This window comes from Protopterus annectens, chromosome 1.part1, assembly GCF_019279795.1.
Source record: "Protopterus annectens isolate FY-2018-M chromosome 1.part1, PAN1.0, whole genome shotgun sequence".
In the NCBI taxonomy this organism is placed as follows: domain Eukaryota; kingdom Metazoa; phylum Chordata; order Ceratodontiformes; family Protopteridae; genus Protopterus; species Protopterus annectens.
In genome coordinates this window covers 1,557,596,742-1,557,615,575 of record NC_056726.1, presented here as the reverse complement: position 1 = coordinate 1,557,615,575, position 18,834 = coordinate 1,557,596,742, and the positions used below count along the sequence as shown (strand labels likewise).

Sequence of the window (18,834 nt, the reverse complement as noted above, 5' to 3'; positions counted from 1 at the left end):
CTTAATTACAATACTATTCTTTCTGATAAGGTTGATAAATTGATAGGTATGGGGGGAAAGTGTATACTTCTGCAAATTTGATTTTGAGAATTTTGAAGCGTCAGGCTCATATGTTTGTCGGTTGCTACAAATTCTGAAAGTGTGAGGAATGTTTTATCTTGCAGTTTCTTCTTGTGAGAAAAAATTTTCTTTAAATAACTTGGTTTCTTCTATTACACAAGTCACTACTCATTGTTCACACTGTGTGTGTGTGACTCTTGTTGACACTTCTTCCAGCACTATGGCCACTGGAACTGTTTTGAGGAGGTTTGCATGGCTGCATTCTCAGAACCTCCCAGATGATGATGATAAAAATTACATTTTAAATTCTTCCTTGGATAGAGATTTATTGTTTGAACCCCCTCTACTGCAGATGTGATCAAAAAGTGTGATGAAAGTGGCTAAACCTGTTTGTGGTACTGCTCAAATTCAAAATGGTGCGACTTCAACCTGTAACCTCTTCTTTCAAGTTTCTTGGCAGGGATAGACTTAAAAGATCTTATCACATCACTATTCATCCAAACTTAGATGCTTTAAGATTTTGGGTGTTAAGATCACATTATCAGTTCTTTGCCGATGTTCTTAGTCTCACATTGCTGCAGTCATAACCTGTGGGTAGTCCGCTGTCCTCGGTCGGCCCGAATACCAAAGAGTTAGGCTGGCGTCGGTCATGGTCGCCCGGAGCTGACGTCAGTACGTATAAGTACTTAAGCGCCTGACCGATGCCATATCCTCAGTCTTTCTTGCCGCGTGGTCCGAAGCAGAAGCAGCATTTGCAAGTGCCGTTCGGCGTTCTGAAATTTTCAAATTTCGAGTTTCAGACCGAAGACCAAGTTGGGCTAAGTACCCCGTTGGGGAAAATTTTTGTCTTTTCTTGCCTCAGTTAATCCGGATGTCAGAAAAAGTTAATAATTGCATTTCTTGTGGGAAACAGATACCTCATAGGGACTATCATTCTCTCTGTATTCCTTGCTTGGGGCCTGAGCACGACGTAGTCGGGTGAGGCTTTTGCGCTAGATTTAATAAGCGCACCATTAAACGTAGATTAGACTGTGCTAGGCTTGTTTTCGGTAAGCGGTGTAACTACAACATGCCGTCGGATCCCCCGACGCCCGCTACCGCAAAAAAGCGAAAAGATAAATCTTTAAGGTCTAAACCGGATGAGTAGTCAGTTGCGGACGCCGGTTCTATGGAATCTATGGTTGAATCTGTGGATCCAGCTGAGGTCTCGGCTGAATCCCAGGGGGAACCTTTACTTTTGCAGGAGTTGGCCTCTCAGGAGTTAGGCCAGGCCGAGGGTGCTTCTCAAGTATCTGTAGTTCCATCTTTACAAAAGGTTATTAGGCCTTCTACCTCGGTGACTAAAGCCCCTGCTAAGGCTAAACCTGGTCTTTCTGGTACGAGCCATAGCTCTAGTTCTTCAGGTTCTCTCCCTAAAAAACATATGTTAAAATGGCAGAGGATTTGATTACTTTGATCAGGGGTTCTATGCCCCCTCCAGAGAAGAGGCCTAGGGTGGAGACAGATTTAGAGGGAATGGAGCATTCTTCAGATTACTCTGAGTCCTCAGCTGAGGATATTCAGGAATTTCCTCCCTATTCAGATTCGGATGCAGAGGATTCCTGTCTTTCTGCTTCACCTCCTGAGGATTTTTCCTTTTCTGAAACTTTGCATTCCATGAGGGAGCATTTCAAGTGGGAAGGTCAGGATTTTTCAGACTCTCGAAAGAGGCTTAGGGAATTTTTGTTTTTGCCACAACATAGGCCTTTGGCTATTCCCCCTGTTTTAGATGTTGTTCAGGATGTTTTTTCTGAAGCTTCACTTAATCCTGATTCTTTACCCCCTGCCCCTGTCAAGCCAGACAGGTATTACAGAGTTCCAGAGGCACACAAATATTTGTATAAGAGTCCTAGAGCTGACCTGGAAACTATTATTCAAGGGCCGAAGGGTGTCAGGGCTTCTGTGGTTAAGAATCCAGTTCCCTTGGATAAAGATTCTAGAGCGTTGGATAGGTGGGGGAAAAAGTGTACACCTCTTCTACGTTAGCTATGAGGGCTTTAAATTGCCAATTTCATATGCTGAAGTATCAGAACTTTCTGTTAGGTCAATTGAAATCTAAGGTAGATGCTTTATCTGAGGGTATAGAGTGTAAGGAATTGTAGGACTTCGTTCATGCTTCAGATCAAGTTGGTAAACATTCCTTGCAGTGTGGCTTCGATGCTCTTCAGGCTTCATCCAGGGTGGCTGCTACTGGTTCAGTTATTCGTAGACATGCCTGGCTTAAGGATCAAAATTTGTCAGAGCATGTTAAAGCTCGGATTTTGGATGCTCCTCTTCAATCTGAAGTTCTTTTTGGTTCCCCTGTGGAGTCAGTTTTGAAAAAGATGGAAGATAAAGCTAAGTCTATGCAGACGGTTAAGGATTTTTTGCAAGTGCAGCCCCCTAAGTTTAGCAGGAATTGGCCTGCAAGAGGATGGTCCTACCCTTCTTCGGATTTTCAGTCTAAGGGCAGGTCTAGACGTGGTAGGGGCAGGGCTCACGCTCAGGGGTCTTTCAGACCTAGGACTTGGAGTTCTCCTGCACAATCTTCTGGTGAGGGCAGGGGTCAGCCTTTTTGTAAACAGACCCAATGACCTGTACCTTCAGCTGCCAGGTCCTTCTTTTCTGGCAGCTCCTCTAGGAGGAAAGTTGGCACTTTTCAAACACAATTGGCATTTTGTTACCCAGTACAAATAGGTGTTGGAGATAATAAATCAAGGCTACAAGTTTTATTTTCACACTTTTCCTCCTTTCAAAGGCATGCCAGATGTACCTCCTCAGCAAAGGTTGGAGGCTCAGGAACAAATTTCTTTGCTTTTACAGATGGGAGCAATCCAGGTGGTACCTCCGTCAGAAGTAGGCCTAGGGTTTTATTCCCGTCTATTCCTAGTGCCAAAGAAAGGAAACACTTGGAGGCCAATTCTGGATTTGTCCATTCTCAATACATACCTAGACATTCCAAAGTTCAAGATGCTAACATTACAGCAACTTCTGCCTATGCTAGGCAAAGATCACTGGATGGTAACTCTGGATCTCAGAGGCCTATCTTCACATTCCTATCAGGCCCAGCTGCAGGAGATTCCTGCGATTTCGGGCTGGTACTTCCCATTATCAGTTCTCTGCATTGCCCTTTGGTTTATCTACTGTGCCCAGGGTGTTCACAAAGGTTCTGGCTCCTGTAATAGCTTTCTTCAGACTGAGGGGAATACAAATTTATCCTTATCTGGACGATTGCCTGATTCTTGCTCAAGACAAAGACAAGTTACTTCAACATCTACAGTATGTAATGGCAGTTTTAAGGTACCTAGGGTATTCTGTGAACGAAATAAAGTCCAGTCTAGTACCCTCTCAGGACATGTGCTTTCTGGGTGTGAGACTGAATACAGCCTCTCAGATGGCTTTTCTGACCCCGGACAAACAAAGAACTCTTCACCTATACTTCCAGCGATTATCAGTACTGTCCAGGCTGACTGCAAGGACAGTCCTTCAAGCCTTGGGGTTCATGGCATCTTGCATTCTAGTACTTCCCAATGCCAAACTGCATATGAGGAAGCTACAATGGTATCTCAAAAGTGTATGGACTCAACACTGCCACGATTTGGACACTGTCATTCAGATAATACCTTGCATCCAGAAGGAATTCTTGTGGTGGGCTCAGGAATGTCACCTAAACAAGGGACTCTCTGTGACCCGACCAGAGGAGAGTCAGATCATAACGACGAATGCCTCGGACATGGCTTGGGGAGCACACTTCAGTGGGAAATGGATTCAAGACACATGGCCTCCCAGACTACAGCTTTTGCATATCAACATGAAGGAGATGTTAGCAGTCCAGTTTGCCCTGATAGCTTTCAAGGGCCTACTTCAACCAGGACAGGTGTTGATTCAAACAGACAACACTACAGTCATGTGGTACATCAACAAGCAGGGGGGAACCCATTCTTACCCTCTCTGCAGACAAGCAATGATATTGTGGGAGACTGCTCTGAGTTTGCACATCACTCTTCAAGCACGGTTTCTGCCAGGAGCACAGAACTCCCTAGCAGATGTATTGAGCAGACAAATTGTGGACCCCCACGAGTGGAAATTGGATCCTCAGGTATTCCAACAGTTGACAGTGGCTTGGGGAACTCCAGACATAGATCTGTTCGCTTCTCCTCTAAATTTCCAACTACCAAAATTTTGCACAAAGATGTTTCACCCAAAAGCTTGGAAAGTGGATGCTCTATCTTTCAGTTGGAACAACCTTCACGTCTATGCTTTTCCTCCTCTGCCTCTCCTTCCCAAGGTACTCTTGAAAGTCAGGCGGGACAAGCCTTGCATGATTCTAATAGCACCAGATTGGCCACGTCAGCACTGGTATCCTCTGCTGAGGAGTTTAATTCAGGAGCCTCCTTGGCCTTTGCCACAGCTTCCTCACTTGTTGTCCCAGTCAAGCAGTCATTTGCTCAATGTCAGGGTGCAGTCCCTGCATCTAACGGCCTGGCGTATTCTGTTTTAGAGCCTGTGGGATCTCAACTTCCTCAACAGGTTTTAGATGTCATTTTGGAAGCCAGGCCCAGCACTAGAAAAGTTTATGCTGATAAATGGAGGAGATTTTTTCTTTGGAGCACAACAAAGGGCTTTGATGTCTCAGTGCCTAATTTGAGTTTTACACTACAGTACCTTACTGAATTACTAGACAAGGGTCTGTCATTTTCCTCTGTGAAGGTTCATGCTGCAGCCATTTCTGCTCACTATGATTGTGACCCTCCTTTATTTTCTCACCCTTTGTTTAAGCAGTTTCTTAGAGGGGCAAAAAATACAAGACCCCCACGTAGAGCTCCTACTCCTTCCTGGGATCTCAATTTTGTGTTGGAGAAGCTTACTTTGCATCCTTTTGAGCCTGCAGCTACGTCTGAATTGAAGTTTTTGTCTTGGAAGACTGCTTTTTTGTTGGCCATTACTTCTGCTAGGAGGGTATCTGAATTGCAGGCTCTCATGGCAGTTGAACCCTTTCTGATATTCCATAAGGATAGAGTTTCTTTGCGTACTAACCCTACTTTTATGCCTAAAGTGATTTCTAATGTGGCCTTGAACTGAACCAGTCTATCCATTTGCCTACTTTTTATGCTGATCCCCAAAATAAGGGGGGAAAAAGTCTTGCATTCTTTGGATATCCACAGGCAGTTACATTACTATTTGAGCAGAACTAAGGAGTTCAGACAGACTCAACAGTTATTTGTTTCTTTTGCTTTGAGTTCACAAGGGAAAGCTGTTTCAAAGCAGACTATTTCAAAGTGGATTGGTCATTGTATTGCTTTTTGTTATTCTCATCATGGGAAGAATGTTCCTGCTGGGATCAGACCTCATTCCACTAGGGCTACTGCCACATCTATTGCTTTTTTGATGGGTGTAGCTACTAAGGATATTTTGGAAGCAGCTACTTGGAGTTCTGTTCACACTTTTACTAAGCATTACCATCTCCCTCTTTATTCCAAGTCCAGGGCTGGGTTTGCCACTGCAGTCTTACAGGGCATGTTAGCAGCCCCTAATGCTTTTTAGTTTGCCAGCCTCCCTTTTCCTTTGCTTTGGGATTCTACCCACAGGTTATGACTGCAGCAACGTGAGACGAAGAACATAGTACAGTTTTGTACCTACCATAAATGTAGATGTTCGAGGATCCACATTGCTGCAGTCCTGTTTTCCCTCCCTCCTTCCCCTCTTTTGTTTGGGGTTGTTGTTGTTGTTCCTTTGGGATAATTGTTATTTTCTCTCTGGTGGTTGTTGGACATTTTCTTTTTTGGCTCTGGCCTTTCCTTTTTAAGGCCTTCTGACATCTGGGGCAAGAAAGACTGAGGATATGGCGTCGGTCATGCGCTTAAGTACTTATACGTACTGACGTCAGCTCCGGGTGACCATGACCGACGCCAGCCTAACTCTTTGGTATTCGGGCCGACTGAGGACAGTGGACTACCCACAGGTTATGACTGCAGCAATGTGGATCCTCGAACATCTACATTTATGGTAGGTACAAAACTGTACTTTCCCTGCACCAAGTGCATTAACAGGTTAGTTCCAGTTGTAGCTTATTACAGGCTTCAGGGTATCCATATTTTGCCATATTTGCTTATCTTTGCAGAGTCCTTTTTAAAGTGTCAAGAATTTCTCTTTTGGGTGAGAGGTCTCTTGTGCAAGATGGGATTCCAAGAGAACATTCAAAAGTCTTTCTTCACTTCACACAGGATTGTGTTTCTGGGATGTTGCTAGATGCCTCAGTTCAGAGAGTTTTTCTTCCACATGAAAAAACTAGATCTTTGTCTTAATCTGTTTGCAGGGTTTTGCACTCAGACTTCGGTCACTCTGAGGGAATACCTCAGGATTTTTAGGTCTCATTGAATCTCTGATTCTCAAAATATCCCTGGCAAGACTTCATGAGAAATATAGTGTTATTTGAAATCTCTTTGGTCCCAGTATCAACAGCCTTTGTTTTCAAATCCCAGTGCTTGGGTTTGTCAGTAGAAAAATCTTTTGGTGGAAATAACAGATATCCTTAAATCCAGGTCTCCCCTTCTCCCTCCCTGCTCCAAAGCAGTTAGTCACCACAGATGCCTCAGACTTTGCTTGGGTGCGGTTTCTGGAGGGATAAAAGTGCAGGGGGTGTGATACACCAAGGACAGACGCAAGCACAAATATCAAGGAGATTCTTGCCCAAATTAAGACACTCAATTCTCTGAACCATCTTTGGTCCCCGGGATGTCTTCAGGTGATTACAAACAAAACCATAGTCATGTGGTACAGCAAAAAGCAAGGGGGGAACCAGGTCGTACCCGCTTTGCAGACTGGCTAGGTTAGCTTGGATATAGCTTCACAGCATAGTCTCACTCTACAGGCATCCTACATTCCATAAAAGCAAAGTTTTGTGGCAGACAAGCTGAGCAGGACCAGGGCAGACCATAATGGAAAATAGATCATCTGGTCTTCCAAGGTCTGATCCTTCTGTAGGAAGTTCGTCATGTAAACCTTTTTGGCTCCTGTCTTAAGTCAACTGGCAAGATTCTGTTCCAGGCCTGGAGGGCAGATACCTTTTCTTTTCCTTGGGCAAGAATGATTCTGTATGCTTTTTTACCCTTTCCACTAATATCAGGGGTACTTCTAAGAATTTACAAAGGATTCCCCCTAAGATCAATATAGTGACTTCCTTCTGACCCAGGCAATCATGGTTCTCCCTTCTTTTGGAAATGGCCAGGGACAATTACCACAGTCTTCTTCACAAACTGTATCTACTCACACAAGATCAGGGATGTTTGATGCACTCTAATATCTGTGAACTTCACTTGACTGCCTGGATGGTAGCACTTTAATTCCTTTTCGGCATCTGATACTGAGGATGTACAGAAGGTGCTAATGGAGACAAGAAAGCTTAGTAGAGAATCATGTATTAGCAAATTGAAAAGGTTTTCTAGTTGGTGCCAAGAACATAACCAGCCCATTCAGGGCTAGTTGCATGAGGTACTTTCCTGTGGCTTTTCTTACTCCTCACTCAAGGTTCGTTTTCCTGTGGCCTTTCTTATTCCTCTGTCAAGGTTCATTTTATTGGCCATGTCAGCATGTCTGTGATGGATCCTCCCCTTTAAATGCAGTCTCATGTCAAAATGTTCTTGAAAAGGGGCTTTTGCATAAGAGGCTCCAAGAAAACTGGTGGCCCCTCCTTATGATCTTAGTTTTATGTTAGAGAAGCTTACACATGGTTCATCTCCCCAGCCCATGCTTACACTTATCAAGGGTATCAGAACTTGTCAGAGATTGGGATGCATGGATAGGCTTAAAAAAGCCCTTGTGGTCGTTAGCGTAGTAAACCCCTATGAACACTTAATACATTTGAACCAGCTAATTTGGCTGACTTTAGTTTCTTAACATGGAAAATGTTTTTACCAATAACTGTAACCTCTACAAAAAGGGTATCTGAGTTGCAAACTCTTATGCTGAATCAATCCTGTCTCATTTTTCTTTTGGACAAGGTGTCTTTGAGAACTAATCCTTCTTTTATGCCTAAAGTGGTATCTGAGTTTATTTTAAACTAAACTATCCATTTCCCCGTTTTCTTTCTTGATCCTAAAATGAGGGAGAGAGGATGCTTCATACCTTGCATATCCACAGACAAATCTGGTGCTGTCTTGACAGAAGAAATCTTTCAGATCTTCACATTAGTTGTTCATTTCTTGTGAAGGTGTGAAGAAGGGGCCAGCTGTGTCAAAACAGACTATTACCAAATTGTTGTGTAAGGTTATTACCTTTTGTTTTACTTACTGTGACAGGTCCCTCCTCCAAGCCAGCAATCAGGGAGACTTGGTCCTCCTCACTGACTCCAGTGAGGGATGGTCACTAAGTGCAAATATGGATTTACACACTATTTTCAGATGCAGCTTCCTGCACCAAGCACAGTTTCCCTTAAGAACACACAGGGAGCGCTCTCCAGACCTGGTGGTGGGCTCTCTCTCTCCAGGCCTACACAAATCTCCATACTGACCACTTTGGAGCTCTGTCCCTGGTCCCAGTAGCTGACACACACTTAGATAGCTGAGTTTCACACAAACAAACACACACCTGAGAAAAGCTGGCACTGATTTACTAACTGTGCCCCTTTCTGCTCGGACTCTTAGGTAATCACGCTGCCACCAGTCAGCTAACCTAAAGCTCTTACAAAAGGTACCCAATTATACTGTGTAAAATTAATACTAATAAAAATGGTAGGGTGTGATCAGAGCAGCAAGGCTTTCAGGAGCGGCCTTAGTGTCACTAAAACAAGCATAAGTACTTTCAAGGTTTTCTAAAGGACCAGTCGCATTGAAAGGTATTAAAATATTTAATGATAAATAATAAAACCGAAAACAGGAGAATACTGAATACAATAAACAGAGTTTCAACTGCAGAATCATTTGGATAGTTTCTCACAGACACAGAAAACAATGCTAAACTAGTATCACTAAATATCCCTGACTGACTAAAGAATTACTGTTCCCTGAATACTTGCAAGGCAAGCTGATGTGTGTTGGGTCTTAGCACAGCAAAAGCCAGATGATGTCTCCCCCTCTGTGAATGTGTGAGATCTATATCTTGTCAGCAATCTTACATATCCGGTTCCAAAGTGCTGCTGCAAGAGTTCCAAAGAAGTCAAATGCTGGTTAGAGGATGACATCACCTCTGGCCACCTGATTCTTGTGCAATACACACACAGAGCTTTGCTAAGATCTGTGCCAGCATCTGAAAGCTATAACACAAGCTTTCCACTCTTCCATGGTTCTCTGATAAACATACACGTTTGTTTAGTTACAGCAGTACAACCTAAAATATGTGCATACATCCAGCAGGACCTACTGTTGATGCATTTTAAATACAAGTAGCTTCACACATATATCTTTTTTTTAACACAAACGTCTGTACAAATCAGTGTGCTAGTAAAATTATTTACAAAACTCCAGCTAGTTATACTGGCAAGTGTACATATGTTCTGCCCTACTCTCCCTGGCACAGATGGCACTACCTCATAACATTACACTTAACATAACAAAACTATTCCAAACAGGATTAAGTTCCACTCTGCCAGGGGCTTGTCTTCACCTATGACTTTTTGAAAAAGATTGTATTCTAAAGGTATTCTAGAAGCTGCTACTTGGTTCCTTGTACATAGTTTTACAAAGCACTGTAAGCTTAATTCCTTCTTTAGGTCTAGATCAAGCTTTGCTTGGACTATTCTTCAGGGACTCTTGGACTCTCCTTCTTCCACCTCCCCGTTATAGTTAGTTAAGTTAATCTACCCGTATAGCCAAGGCTACTGCAGCATTGATCAAATAATGAGCAAGTACAGTTGTGTAAATAAAACTTAACATAACCGTAGATGTATGAATGAACATTGGTAAAATAGCAGCTCCCTTCCTCGATCCCCCTTGCTTTTGGTGTATTTTTTATGCCAGAGTGTAGACATTTATTTTATTTTTTTTTGTCCCTAACATTGTCCTTTTGGGGCTCACCATAACAATCTCTGCTGGCAGGAAAGTGCTGAAGAGCTTTGTGTCAAAACTTGTCTTTTAGTCACAGCCTGAGCTGCCTGACAGTTTGGGTGTGTAGAAAGTACCCTGAAGCTTTGGAAGCTGGCCTGCTGTTATGTCCTTGGCAAGATAAAACCCATATAGCTAAGGCTACTGCAGCAGTGATTATTTGAACATTATTGATATGATAAGTTTTACTTAAACAACTGTACTTTAACAAACGTATGCTGGCAGCTAAGGTTTTTATTTACATAGGACTGGCATCCTTGGCAAATCTAACCATCGCTTTTGTTTTTGGCACTCAAGGACAGCTGTCAACAGAGAGTTCTAGTGGTACAGACTTTAATTGTTGCACCCCTTATTTGCCTCCTGTGTGACCTTGAGCAAGTCAGTTAACCAGACATTGCTCCCTGGTCTCCCCTGAAAAGGGACTGTTTGTCCTGTAGGCCTACCTGGTTGATAAATAGAATTATTAAAAAAAAATTTATTTGAGAGGAAATGTAATTTAATTTGCTTTTGGTACAAGCTCCACGGCAAGAGCTTACCGGACAAAATTAGAATTCATACTGAAAGGGCCACTGCTACCATTAGTCCCTTCGTCAGGGGAGTACCCACCCAGGCTATTTTAGAGGTAATGTAGTATAAACTGGAAGCCACCACCACGTAAAAAGAAATATTTCTTTATTAAAACAACAGAATAAGCGCTTTCGCGTGCATCCACAAAGGCACGCTTCTTCAGATTCAATAAACATTATCAAGACTCATTCATTATATCTAAAATACATTAATTAAATTAAGGGCTGATCAACCAATGATGTTGAGTCCTCACTTATTCAATTAATTAGAACAGGGTGTAACTTAAAAACACTTTTTGGTGCATTTCTTTTGAAACCATCAGACTCAAGTAACATAATATATTGTCAGAAAGTCTATATACTGTTGATCACAAGTATATATAATCAACATTTTAATACATAGCAACCTGTATATTAACTAATCTAACAAAACAAATCTATAATATAGAAATATATATGTATATTATAAAGAATGATAGTAAAACTGACAAATATACATTTTAGAACCAATGCCAGTATTTCCTTTATAACCTATATTAGGAACAGTTTATATCAATTTCATATATAAGCTCTGTCCTTGATAATGCATGTATTTTCATAAAAATTTTTTGCATAAAGAGACCATAGTAATATGTATATAGGTAGATTATTTTCATATATCTGCTCTATCCCTATCTATCTTATAAGGACAAAATAGTTCTATATAAGTTATCATAGAGCTATATACAGTATACACGAAAGAAAGAAAGAAACAATTAATTAAACATATATAGATATATATTGTTAGTCATATTTCATGTCCATATGTACATATATATTTTTACTAATCGAATATTAGATGTTCTATATAATAAGTATATTATTGTTATAGATGTTATCCCCCTTCAAATTTCATATATTTAATATCAGAATTTCCTTTGTAAAAAGGGGGGGGGGATGGGGGGGGGGGGATATCCTGATGTAAACGGAGATCTCAATCTATCTTAACAAAATATTGTTAGTATGAAACCATCCCCTTGAAATAAATAAATATTTCTATTAGTATTAATGTCTTCGTTTCTTTAAGTGTGATCTAATACTCACATATGTATTTAACCCTGGATGACTTTGTGCTCTAAATTTAAAAATCCAGTTTAGTTCTATATTCTCAAGGTCATTAAAATTATCTCCTTTCCTAATATTCAGTTCTTTCTTTTGTAACACCCTAAATAAGAACTTATGTTCAGGAAAATCTATAATATGTTTGGCCAAAGCATTCTTGTGGTCAGCTTTTTTGATAGCATAAACGTGTTCTTGTATTCTATCCCTAAATCTTCTTGTGGTCATGCCAACATAAAATGCCGGACATGACTCACAAGTAGCCAAATAAATGACATTGCTGTCCTCACAGCTTGCAGTACATTTAAATTCAAAATTAAATAGTAGCTCAGGATGGAAGAAACTCTTCTCCTTAGATATCCATATACAAGAACTACACTTTCCACAAGAATTAAGTACCTCTGATGTTGTTATTAGTTAGATTTTTTATTTTGTAAGGTTTATTAGATCTTTTCTCATCACAAAGTATTCGTTTCAAGTTCTTTGAGTTTTTATATGTAAAGTTTGGTCTCTCACCAACCAACTGTTTAATTTCACCATTTGTTGTAAGAATAGGCCAGTTCTTTGAGATAATATCAGTTATCTGTTTGTTGTCACTTGTATAGGTGATAATACATCTGACATAACCTGGATCTATTTTTAAAGAATTTTTATTATTATATTTAAGAGAAAAATTCCAACCTCTATCAACACCAGAACAGCTATAGTCCTTATGGCTCCTATGTATATCATTTTCCTGTATGAAAGAGTCTTTTATAGTTCTAACCATGTCTAAATTATACTTTCTCTCTTGAAACATTTTTTCTAGTTTGTTAAATTTGTTGTTTCTTACATCAAGATCTTGACATATTCTATCTATCCTTACATACTGTCCCTTCACTATGTTTTTAAAAATGAACCTTGGGTGCATGCTATCGTATTGCAACATGTTGTTTTTCCAACATTCTTTCCTAAATAATGAGGTTTTTAATCCCCCTTGTCCATTCTTTTAATTTTTAAATCCAGGAAATCAATTTCAGAGGTTGAATATTCAATTGAAAACCTTAGAAAGTCTGTAGTCTTCTCTAGGTCCATTATAAAGTTTTTTAATTCATGTATAGTTCCATCCCATAGCAAAAGTATGTCGTCTACAAACCTATGGTAACAAAGTACCTTTTTGTAACTAGGGTGTGTAAATAAACTTGTAATCTCCCAACTATATACAACAAGGTTTGCATAAGTATTAGCGCAGGGGGTGCCCATGGCTACCCCCCACTGTTGTATATAGAAAAGGTCATTAAAAGTCATGACATTATTGGTCAAAACTATTTCCAATAGTGTATTTATTAGGATTTGTTCATTGTTAGTAAATTTTCCATCCTTATTTAATAAAGACCTAATAGCTTCCATTCCATATAGGTTGGGAATTGCAGTGAACAGACTCTTTACATCTAGTGTGACTAAAAGATGTGTGTCTGAAACCTGAAAATCCAAATTTCTAATGTGGTCAATCAGTTGATAAGAGTCTCTTAAAATAGTAGGAACCAGCAGACACTAATGGTTTTAATTTTTTCTCTAAAAATATAGAGACATTTTCTGTTACCCAGTTGTGTCCAACCACAATGGGACGCATGGGAGGTGGTATTAATCCCTTATGCATTTTTGGAAGACCTTTCAAATAGGGTAAAGTGGGATGCTCAATCAATAAAAATAAATAAAAATCATAATTAATTTGTCTACATAATAGTAATTCATTCAATTCTTGGTGCACCTGAAAAATCAATCTTTGGACAATTTTTTCATCTATTAACTTATACGTAATATTGTCCTTTAAGAGAAGTTCCATGTATGCAAGATAATCTTTACTATTTAACAGAACTAAGCCCCCACCTTTATCTACTGGTCTGATGACCACATTTGAATTTTCAGTTAGAGTATTTAATGACATCCATTCATCTCTTGTTAAATTATGGAACAAAGGTAAAAGACCCTTGTTATATGATATATAATGCTTGTACAAATCATTTTCACATAATTTAATAAACGCATCTATACAAGGATGAAATGCAGGTGTGTATATACTTTTCCTTTTAAAACATTCAAAATTATGTTGAACATTGAAATCTGTAATGTTACTTGAGGCATTTTTAAAAGATAATTTTAGCGCTATTTTACAAGCAAAAGCTCTTAAATCAGTTAATAAATCAGAAATCTTACTAATTTGTGCCGGTATATAGCTTAAGCCCTTATTCAATAAGGAGTAGTCCGTATTACTCAAAGTTAAATCCGACAAGTTGTATACCAAACTCTTCAGTCCTTCTGGCGTCCCCTTTTGTACTGCGGTTCCCCTGAGAACTTCCTTTTCCCTCTTGTTCGACTCTCCGATCTTCCTCTTGAACCCCTTCTTATACGCATCGGTAGTGGTAAAAAAGATTCAATGTTGGTCTGTTAAGTTTTGGTCTTGCTCCCAGGTCCACCTGTTGCTGCATGGCCATTTGGTTAGGTGGTGGAGTATCATTTAGTTCATGCGGGACCTGTCTAAGACTTCTGGTCAATGTCGGCATGATGTCATCACGTGTGGTAGCAGTAGTTAAATGGGAAATGTCATCATGAATATCAGAAATATTTCTTTGTGTATCCGAAGTTACCATTACGGTTCTCTGTTGCAGGTTATCACGATCTTGTCTCGCCCATACAAAGACCTGACCGTTCATAAAGTCTCTGTGGTCTCTCTGTAGTTTACGTAGTTTTATTGCTTGAAGTCTTTCCCCATATGCATTTATTTGATTTAGCAGGTTGTCAAGTCTGTTGTTAAAAGTTTCCCCTTTAAATCTCTTTAATATTTCTTTATATAGACTGTCATTTTTCTCCGTTAGGGCATTTTCTATAGGGAGAAAATAGTCTATGAGTAGCTTTATGTAATTAAAGCTAAGCTCTAAATTAAGCTTTTGCCAGTTTTTCAGTAGTTCCGGATGAGAGTTGCCGTATGATGGCATACACAGCACTCTCATTCCTCTCGGAACTATTTTAAAATGTAGACACGCCTCTAAGTGGCGTCTTTGCCATAATAATCGGAATTGTCTATACAAATTATTTTCAAGTTCTTTGAACATGGGATTAAATTCCGAAAGCAAGTTAACAGTACCTGTTTCATTAAGAGCCGCGTCAGTTGCTAGCTCATAAGTAAGTAGAGGATTAGCTTTCTTGTCACACAAATTATTCCATTTGGAGAAACTCTTTTCTGGGTTGTAGTCCAGTTCTAATGCTGTACTATGCATCGCGTAGGGACAGGAGAAAGCAAAAGATATATCCAAACTCGTAAATAGCAGCAAACCTGACCCTTAAAGGTGTTTCCAGAGCAGGAACGAAGAATGTAGTATAAACTGGAAGCCACCACCACGTAAAAAGAAATATTTCTTTATTAAAACAACAGAATAAGCGCTTTCGCGTGCATCCACAAAGGCACGCTTCTTCAGATTCAATAAACATTATCAAGACTCATTCATTATATCTAAAATACATTAATTAAATTAAGGGCTGATCAACCAATGATGTTGAGTCCTCACTTATTCAATTAATTAGAACAGGGTGTAACTTAAAAACACTTTTTGGTGCATTTCTTTTGAAACCATCAGACTCAAGTAACATAATATATTGTCAGAAAGTCTATATACTGTTGATCACAAGTATATATAATCAACATTTTAATACATAGCAACCTGTATATTAACTAATCTAACAAAACAAATCTATAATATAGAAATATATATGTATATTATAAAGAATGATAGTAAAACTGACAAATATACATTTTAGAACCAATGCCAGTATTTCCTTTATAACCTATATTAGGAACAGTTTATATCAATTTCATATATAAGCTCTGTCCTTGATAATGCACATATTTTCATAAAAATTTTTTGCATAAAGAGACCATAGTAATATGTATATAGGTAGATTATTTTCATATATCTGCTCTATCCCTATCTATCTTATAAGGACAAAATAGTTCTATATAAGTTATCATAGAGCTATATACAGTATACAAGAAAGAAAGAAAGAAACAATTAATTAAACATATATAGATATATATTTAGTCATATTTCATGTCCATATGTACATATACATTTTTACTAATCGAATATTAGATGTTCTATATAATAAGTATATTATTGTTATAGATGTTATCCCCCTTCAAATTTCATATGTTTAATATCAGAATTTCATTTGTAAAAAAGGGGGGTAGGGGGGGAATATCCTGATGTAAACGGAGATCTCAATCTATCTTAACAAAATATTGTTAGTATGAAACCATCCCCTTGAAATAAATAAATATTTCTATTAGTATTAATATCTTCGTTTCTTTAAGTGTGATCTAATACTCACATATGTATTTAACCCTGGATGACTTTGTGCTCTAAATTTAAAAATCCAGTTTAGTTCTATATTCTCAAGGTCATTAAAATTATCTCCTTTCCTAATATTCAGTTCTTTCTTTTGTAACACCCTAAATAAGAACTTATGTTCAGGAAAATCTATAATATGTTTGGCCAAAGCATTCTTGTGGTCAGCTTTTTTGATAGCATAAACGTGTTCTTGTATTCTATCCCTAAATCTTCTTGTGGTCATGCCAACATAAAATGCCGGACATGACTCACAAGTAGCCAAATAAATGACATTGCTGTCCTCACAGCTTGCAGTACATTTAAATTCAAAATTAAATAGTAGCTCAGGATGGAAGAAACTCTTCTCCTTAGATATCCATATACAAGAACTACACTTTCCACAAGAATAAGTACCTCTGATGTTGTTATTAGTTAGATTTTTTATTTTGTAAGGTTTATTAGATCTTTTCTCATCACAAAGTATTCGTTTCAAGTTCTTTGAGTTTTTATATGTAAAGTTTATTTTAGAGGTAACTTCCTGGTCCTCAGTCTGCGCATTATAATTTTGATTCTAGAGCTGCCTTCCCAGCCATCCCTTTAGCATTGGAAAGATTCCCAAAATAATGTTAGTGCAAAAATGAAAGCACAGTGAACATAGTACAATTGTCTGCTTACCATAAATGTAGTGGTTAGAATGGCTTCACTGTAGCAGTAGCCTTTCCCTTCCTCCTCTTGTGCTGTGGTGGGCTCTTTTTTATATTTCCCCTTTTAGATCCTATCCTCCTGTGTAGATACTGTTATCAGCTCCCTATCCCACCATGTCTTCTGGGTGCAGTGTGCAAGAGTTATTATCAGAGAGCTGGGCTCCTGTCCGGTAGATGCAAGAAAGCTGTGTGTCTTAGAAAGATGAACCTCTTATGACTCAGATGACCTGACATAGGATGAGGTAATGACCCCAGGCACTGGAAGAGCTAGCCAGTTAAAGTGGGTGTGTATTGCTGTTGGCTTCTCCATTCTTGAGAGAGTGGATGCATGTTGGCCTTTGGCAAGTACAGATATCAGTTAGTGGGTGGGTTTTGTAGCAAATACTGCAAGAGGACTAGAATGCAAGTACTTGCCAAGCAGTATGTGACATAGCTGGAGTTGGGCAGGAGCAAAAACATGTATGCTGAAAGAGCATAGCATTCTGCTCAGTAGGACTGTAGAACAGGTATAAGGGCAGGCTGTGCTGAAGAGACCACCTCATTAAGTGAGGCTCTTGGAATCTATTGTTTGGCAGTGAACAGGGAGAGAAATCACCAAGGGAAAGATGCTCCTAAATTTCAAGGTTATCCTTTACTGACTGTTAAATCAGCTAGGAAGAGCTCAGAGTTGCAGCATTTATGTGCTGTTAACTCCATAATTTTATAGGGTAGGTTTGTTTATCGATTCTTCAGCTCTAAGGACATGTAAATCAAAAGGTTCAGCTCCCTTATCCTAAAAAAATATTAAAGTAGGCTAAAACTTTTGCTTGCATAGTCCAGGTAGGTGGTTTATTGCATTGGAGTGTTGTGTGATTTCAGAGGTGGACTTCAAGGAACAATTAAAGTATGCTGTACGACAGCAGTGGTAGCTCCTGCCATCATCATCAGAAGAACACTTCCATCTACCATAGCGGATATGCCATGTGGCTCTCTGCTCAAAAGTTTAATGAGCAGTACAAGTTACATTTTCTAAAGCCATAGTTGCTGTTGCTATAGTTATGGTATATGGTGTAGATGTTCTTAGTGTTGCAGTACTGATTCTTGGGTCTTCCTGCTGTATAGAACCCTAAAACAATGAGTAAAAAGGTCACACAGACCAAACTACAAGAAAGACCTAGGCCAAGCTGGTGTTTCCACTGTGTGGTTCCTTAAACCTCTTGTATTAGAGGCACATGGGATATATGCAGATATGACCCCTTAAGGACATCTGGTGTTTTCAGTTATATGGCTGTTGTGAATGGCCATGACGTTTTTTCTTTTTAAGTTTGTTATGGACAAATTCAGACCAATAAAGCCGAACCCCACTAGCATACTTACATGACTTTGGGCGGTCCTGGAATGGTTTACTTTTGCTTTGCACATTTTTTGCTGCTTTATAATCTGGCTGTTATCTTTCAGGAACATACACAAGTCCTGCATATGTTTTGACTGCTTTTCACTGTCTTTTTGGACCTATGAAGCAGATTTGCACTTTGATTATGGATACATGTGCTTTTGGGGTGATTACATATTCAGTATTAGCAACTTCCAAGAGTATCATCATCTGTAGTCCTAGACTTCACCCGTGTTACTGTCTTGGCATATTGTTACCATTGTGATTTTAGTGCTGGTGATTAGAAGGCATTCTTTCTTTGCTGTTTGTGCTAACATCAACAATAATTTTCATAGTGCTTCCTGCCAAAGGAGTTGATGGATGCTAAGCCCTTGCTTATACCAGACAGCTCTAATTTCCATTCCTTGAATGCTTAAGTCACTGGCATAAGTTCAACCACTGTGCCATATGGCTGGCCTGTCATTTGATGATTTGAATGAGTTGTTTGTCTGAAAATGTGCCTGCTGTCTTTGCAGATTGAGCAAGAAAAACTGGCATATATAAAAAAACAAGATGAAGACAAGGATAGAAAGGATAGAGATGACAGAGACAAGAGGGATTCGGATAGATTCTTAG

General features: G+C 39.3%; 1 protein-coding gene across 1 annotated transcript in view; it reads left to right on the top strand.

Annotated features, from left to right (window-relative positions):
- Positions 1-18,834, top strand: part of SRRM1 (serine and arginine repetitive matrix 1) — a gene marked incomplete in the record, with an annotated part of 1,602,281 nt that overhangs the window by 422,021 nt on the left and 1,161,426 nt on the right. The window contains 1 exon segment of the mRNA XM_044083096.1: positions 18,735-18,818. Coding sequence (XP_043939031.1) covers positions 18,735-18,818 — 84 coding nt within the window.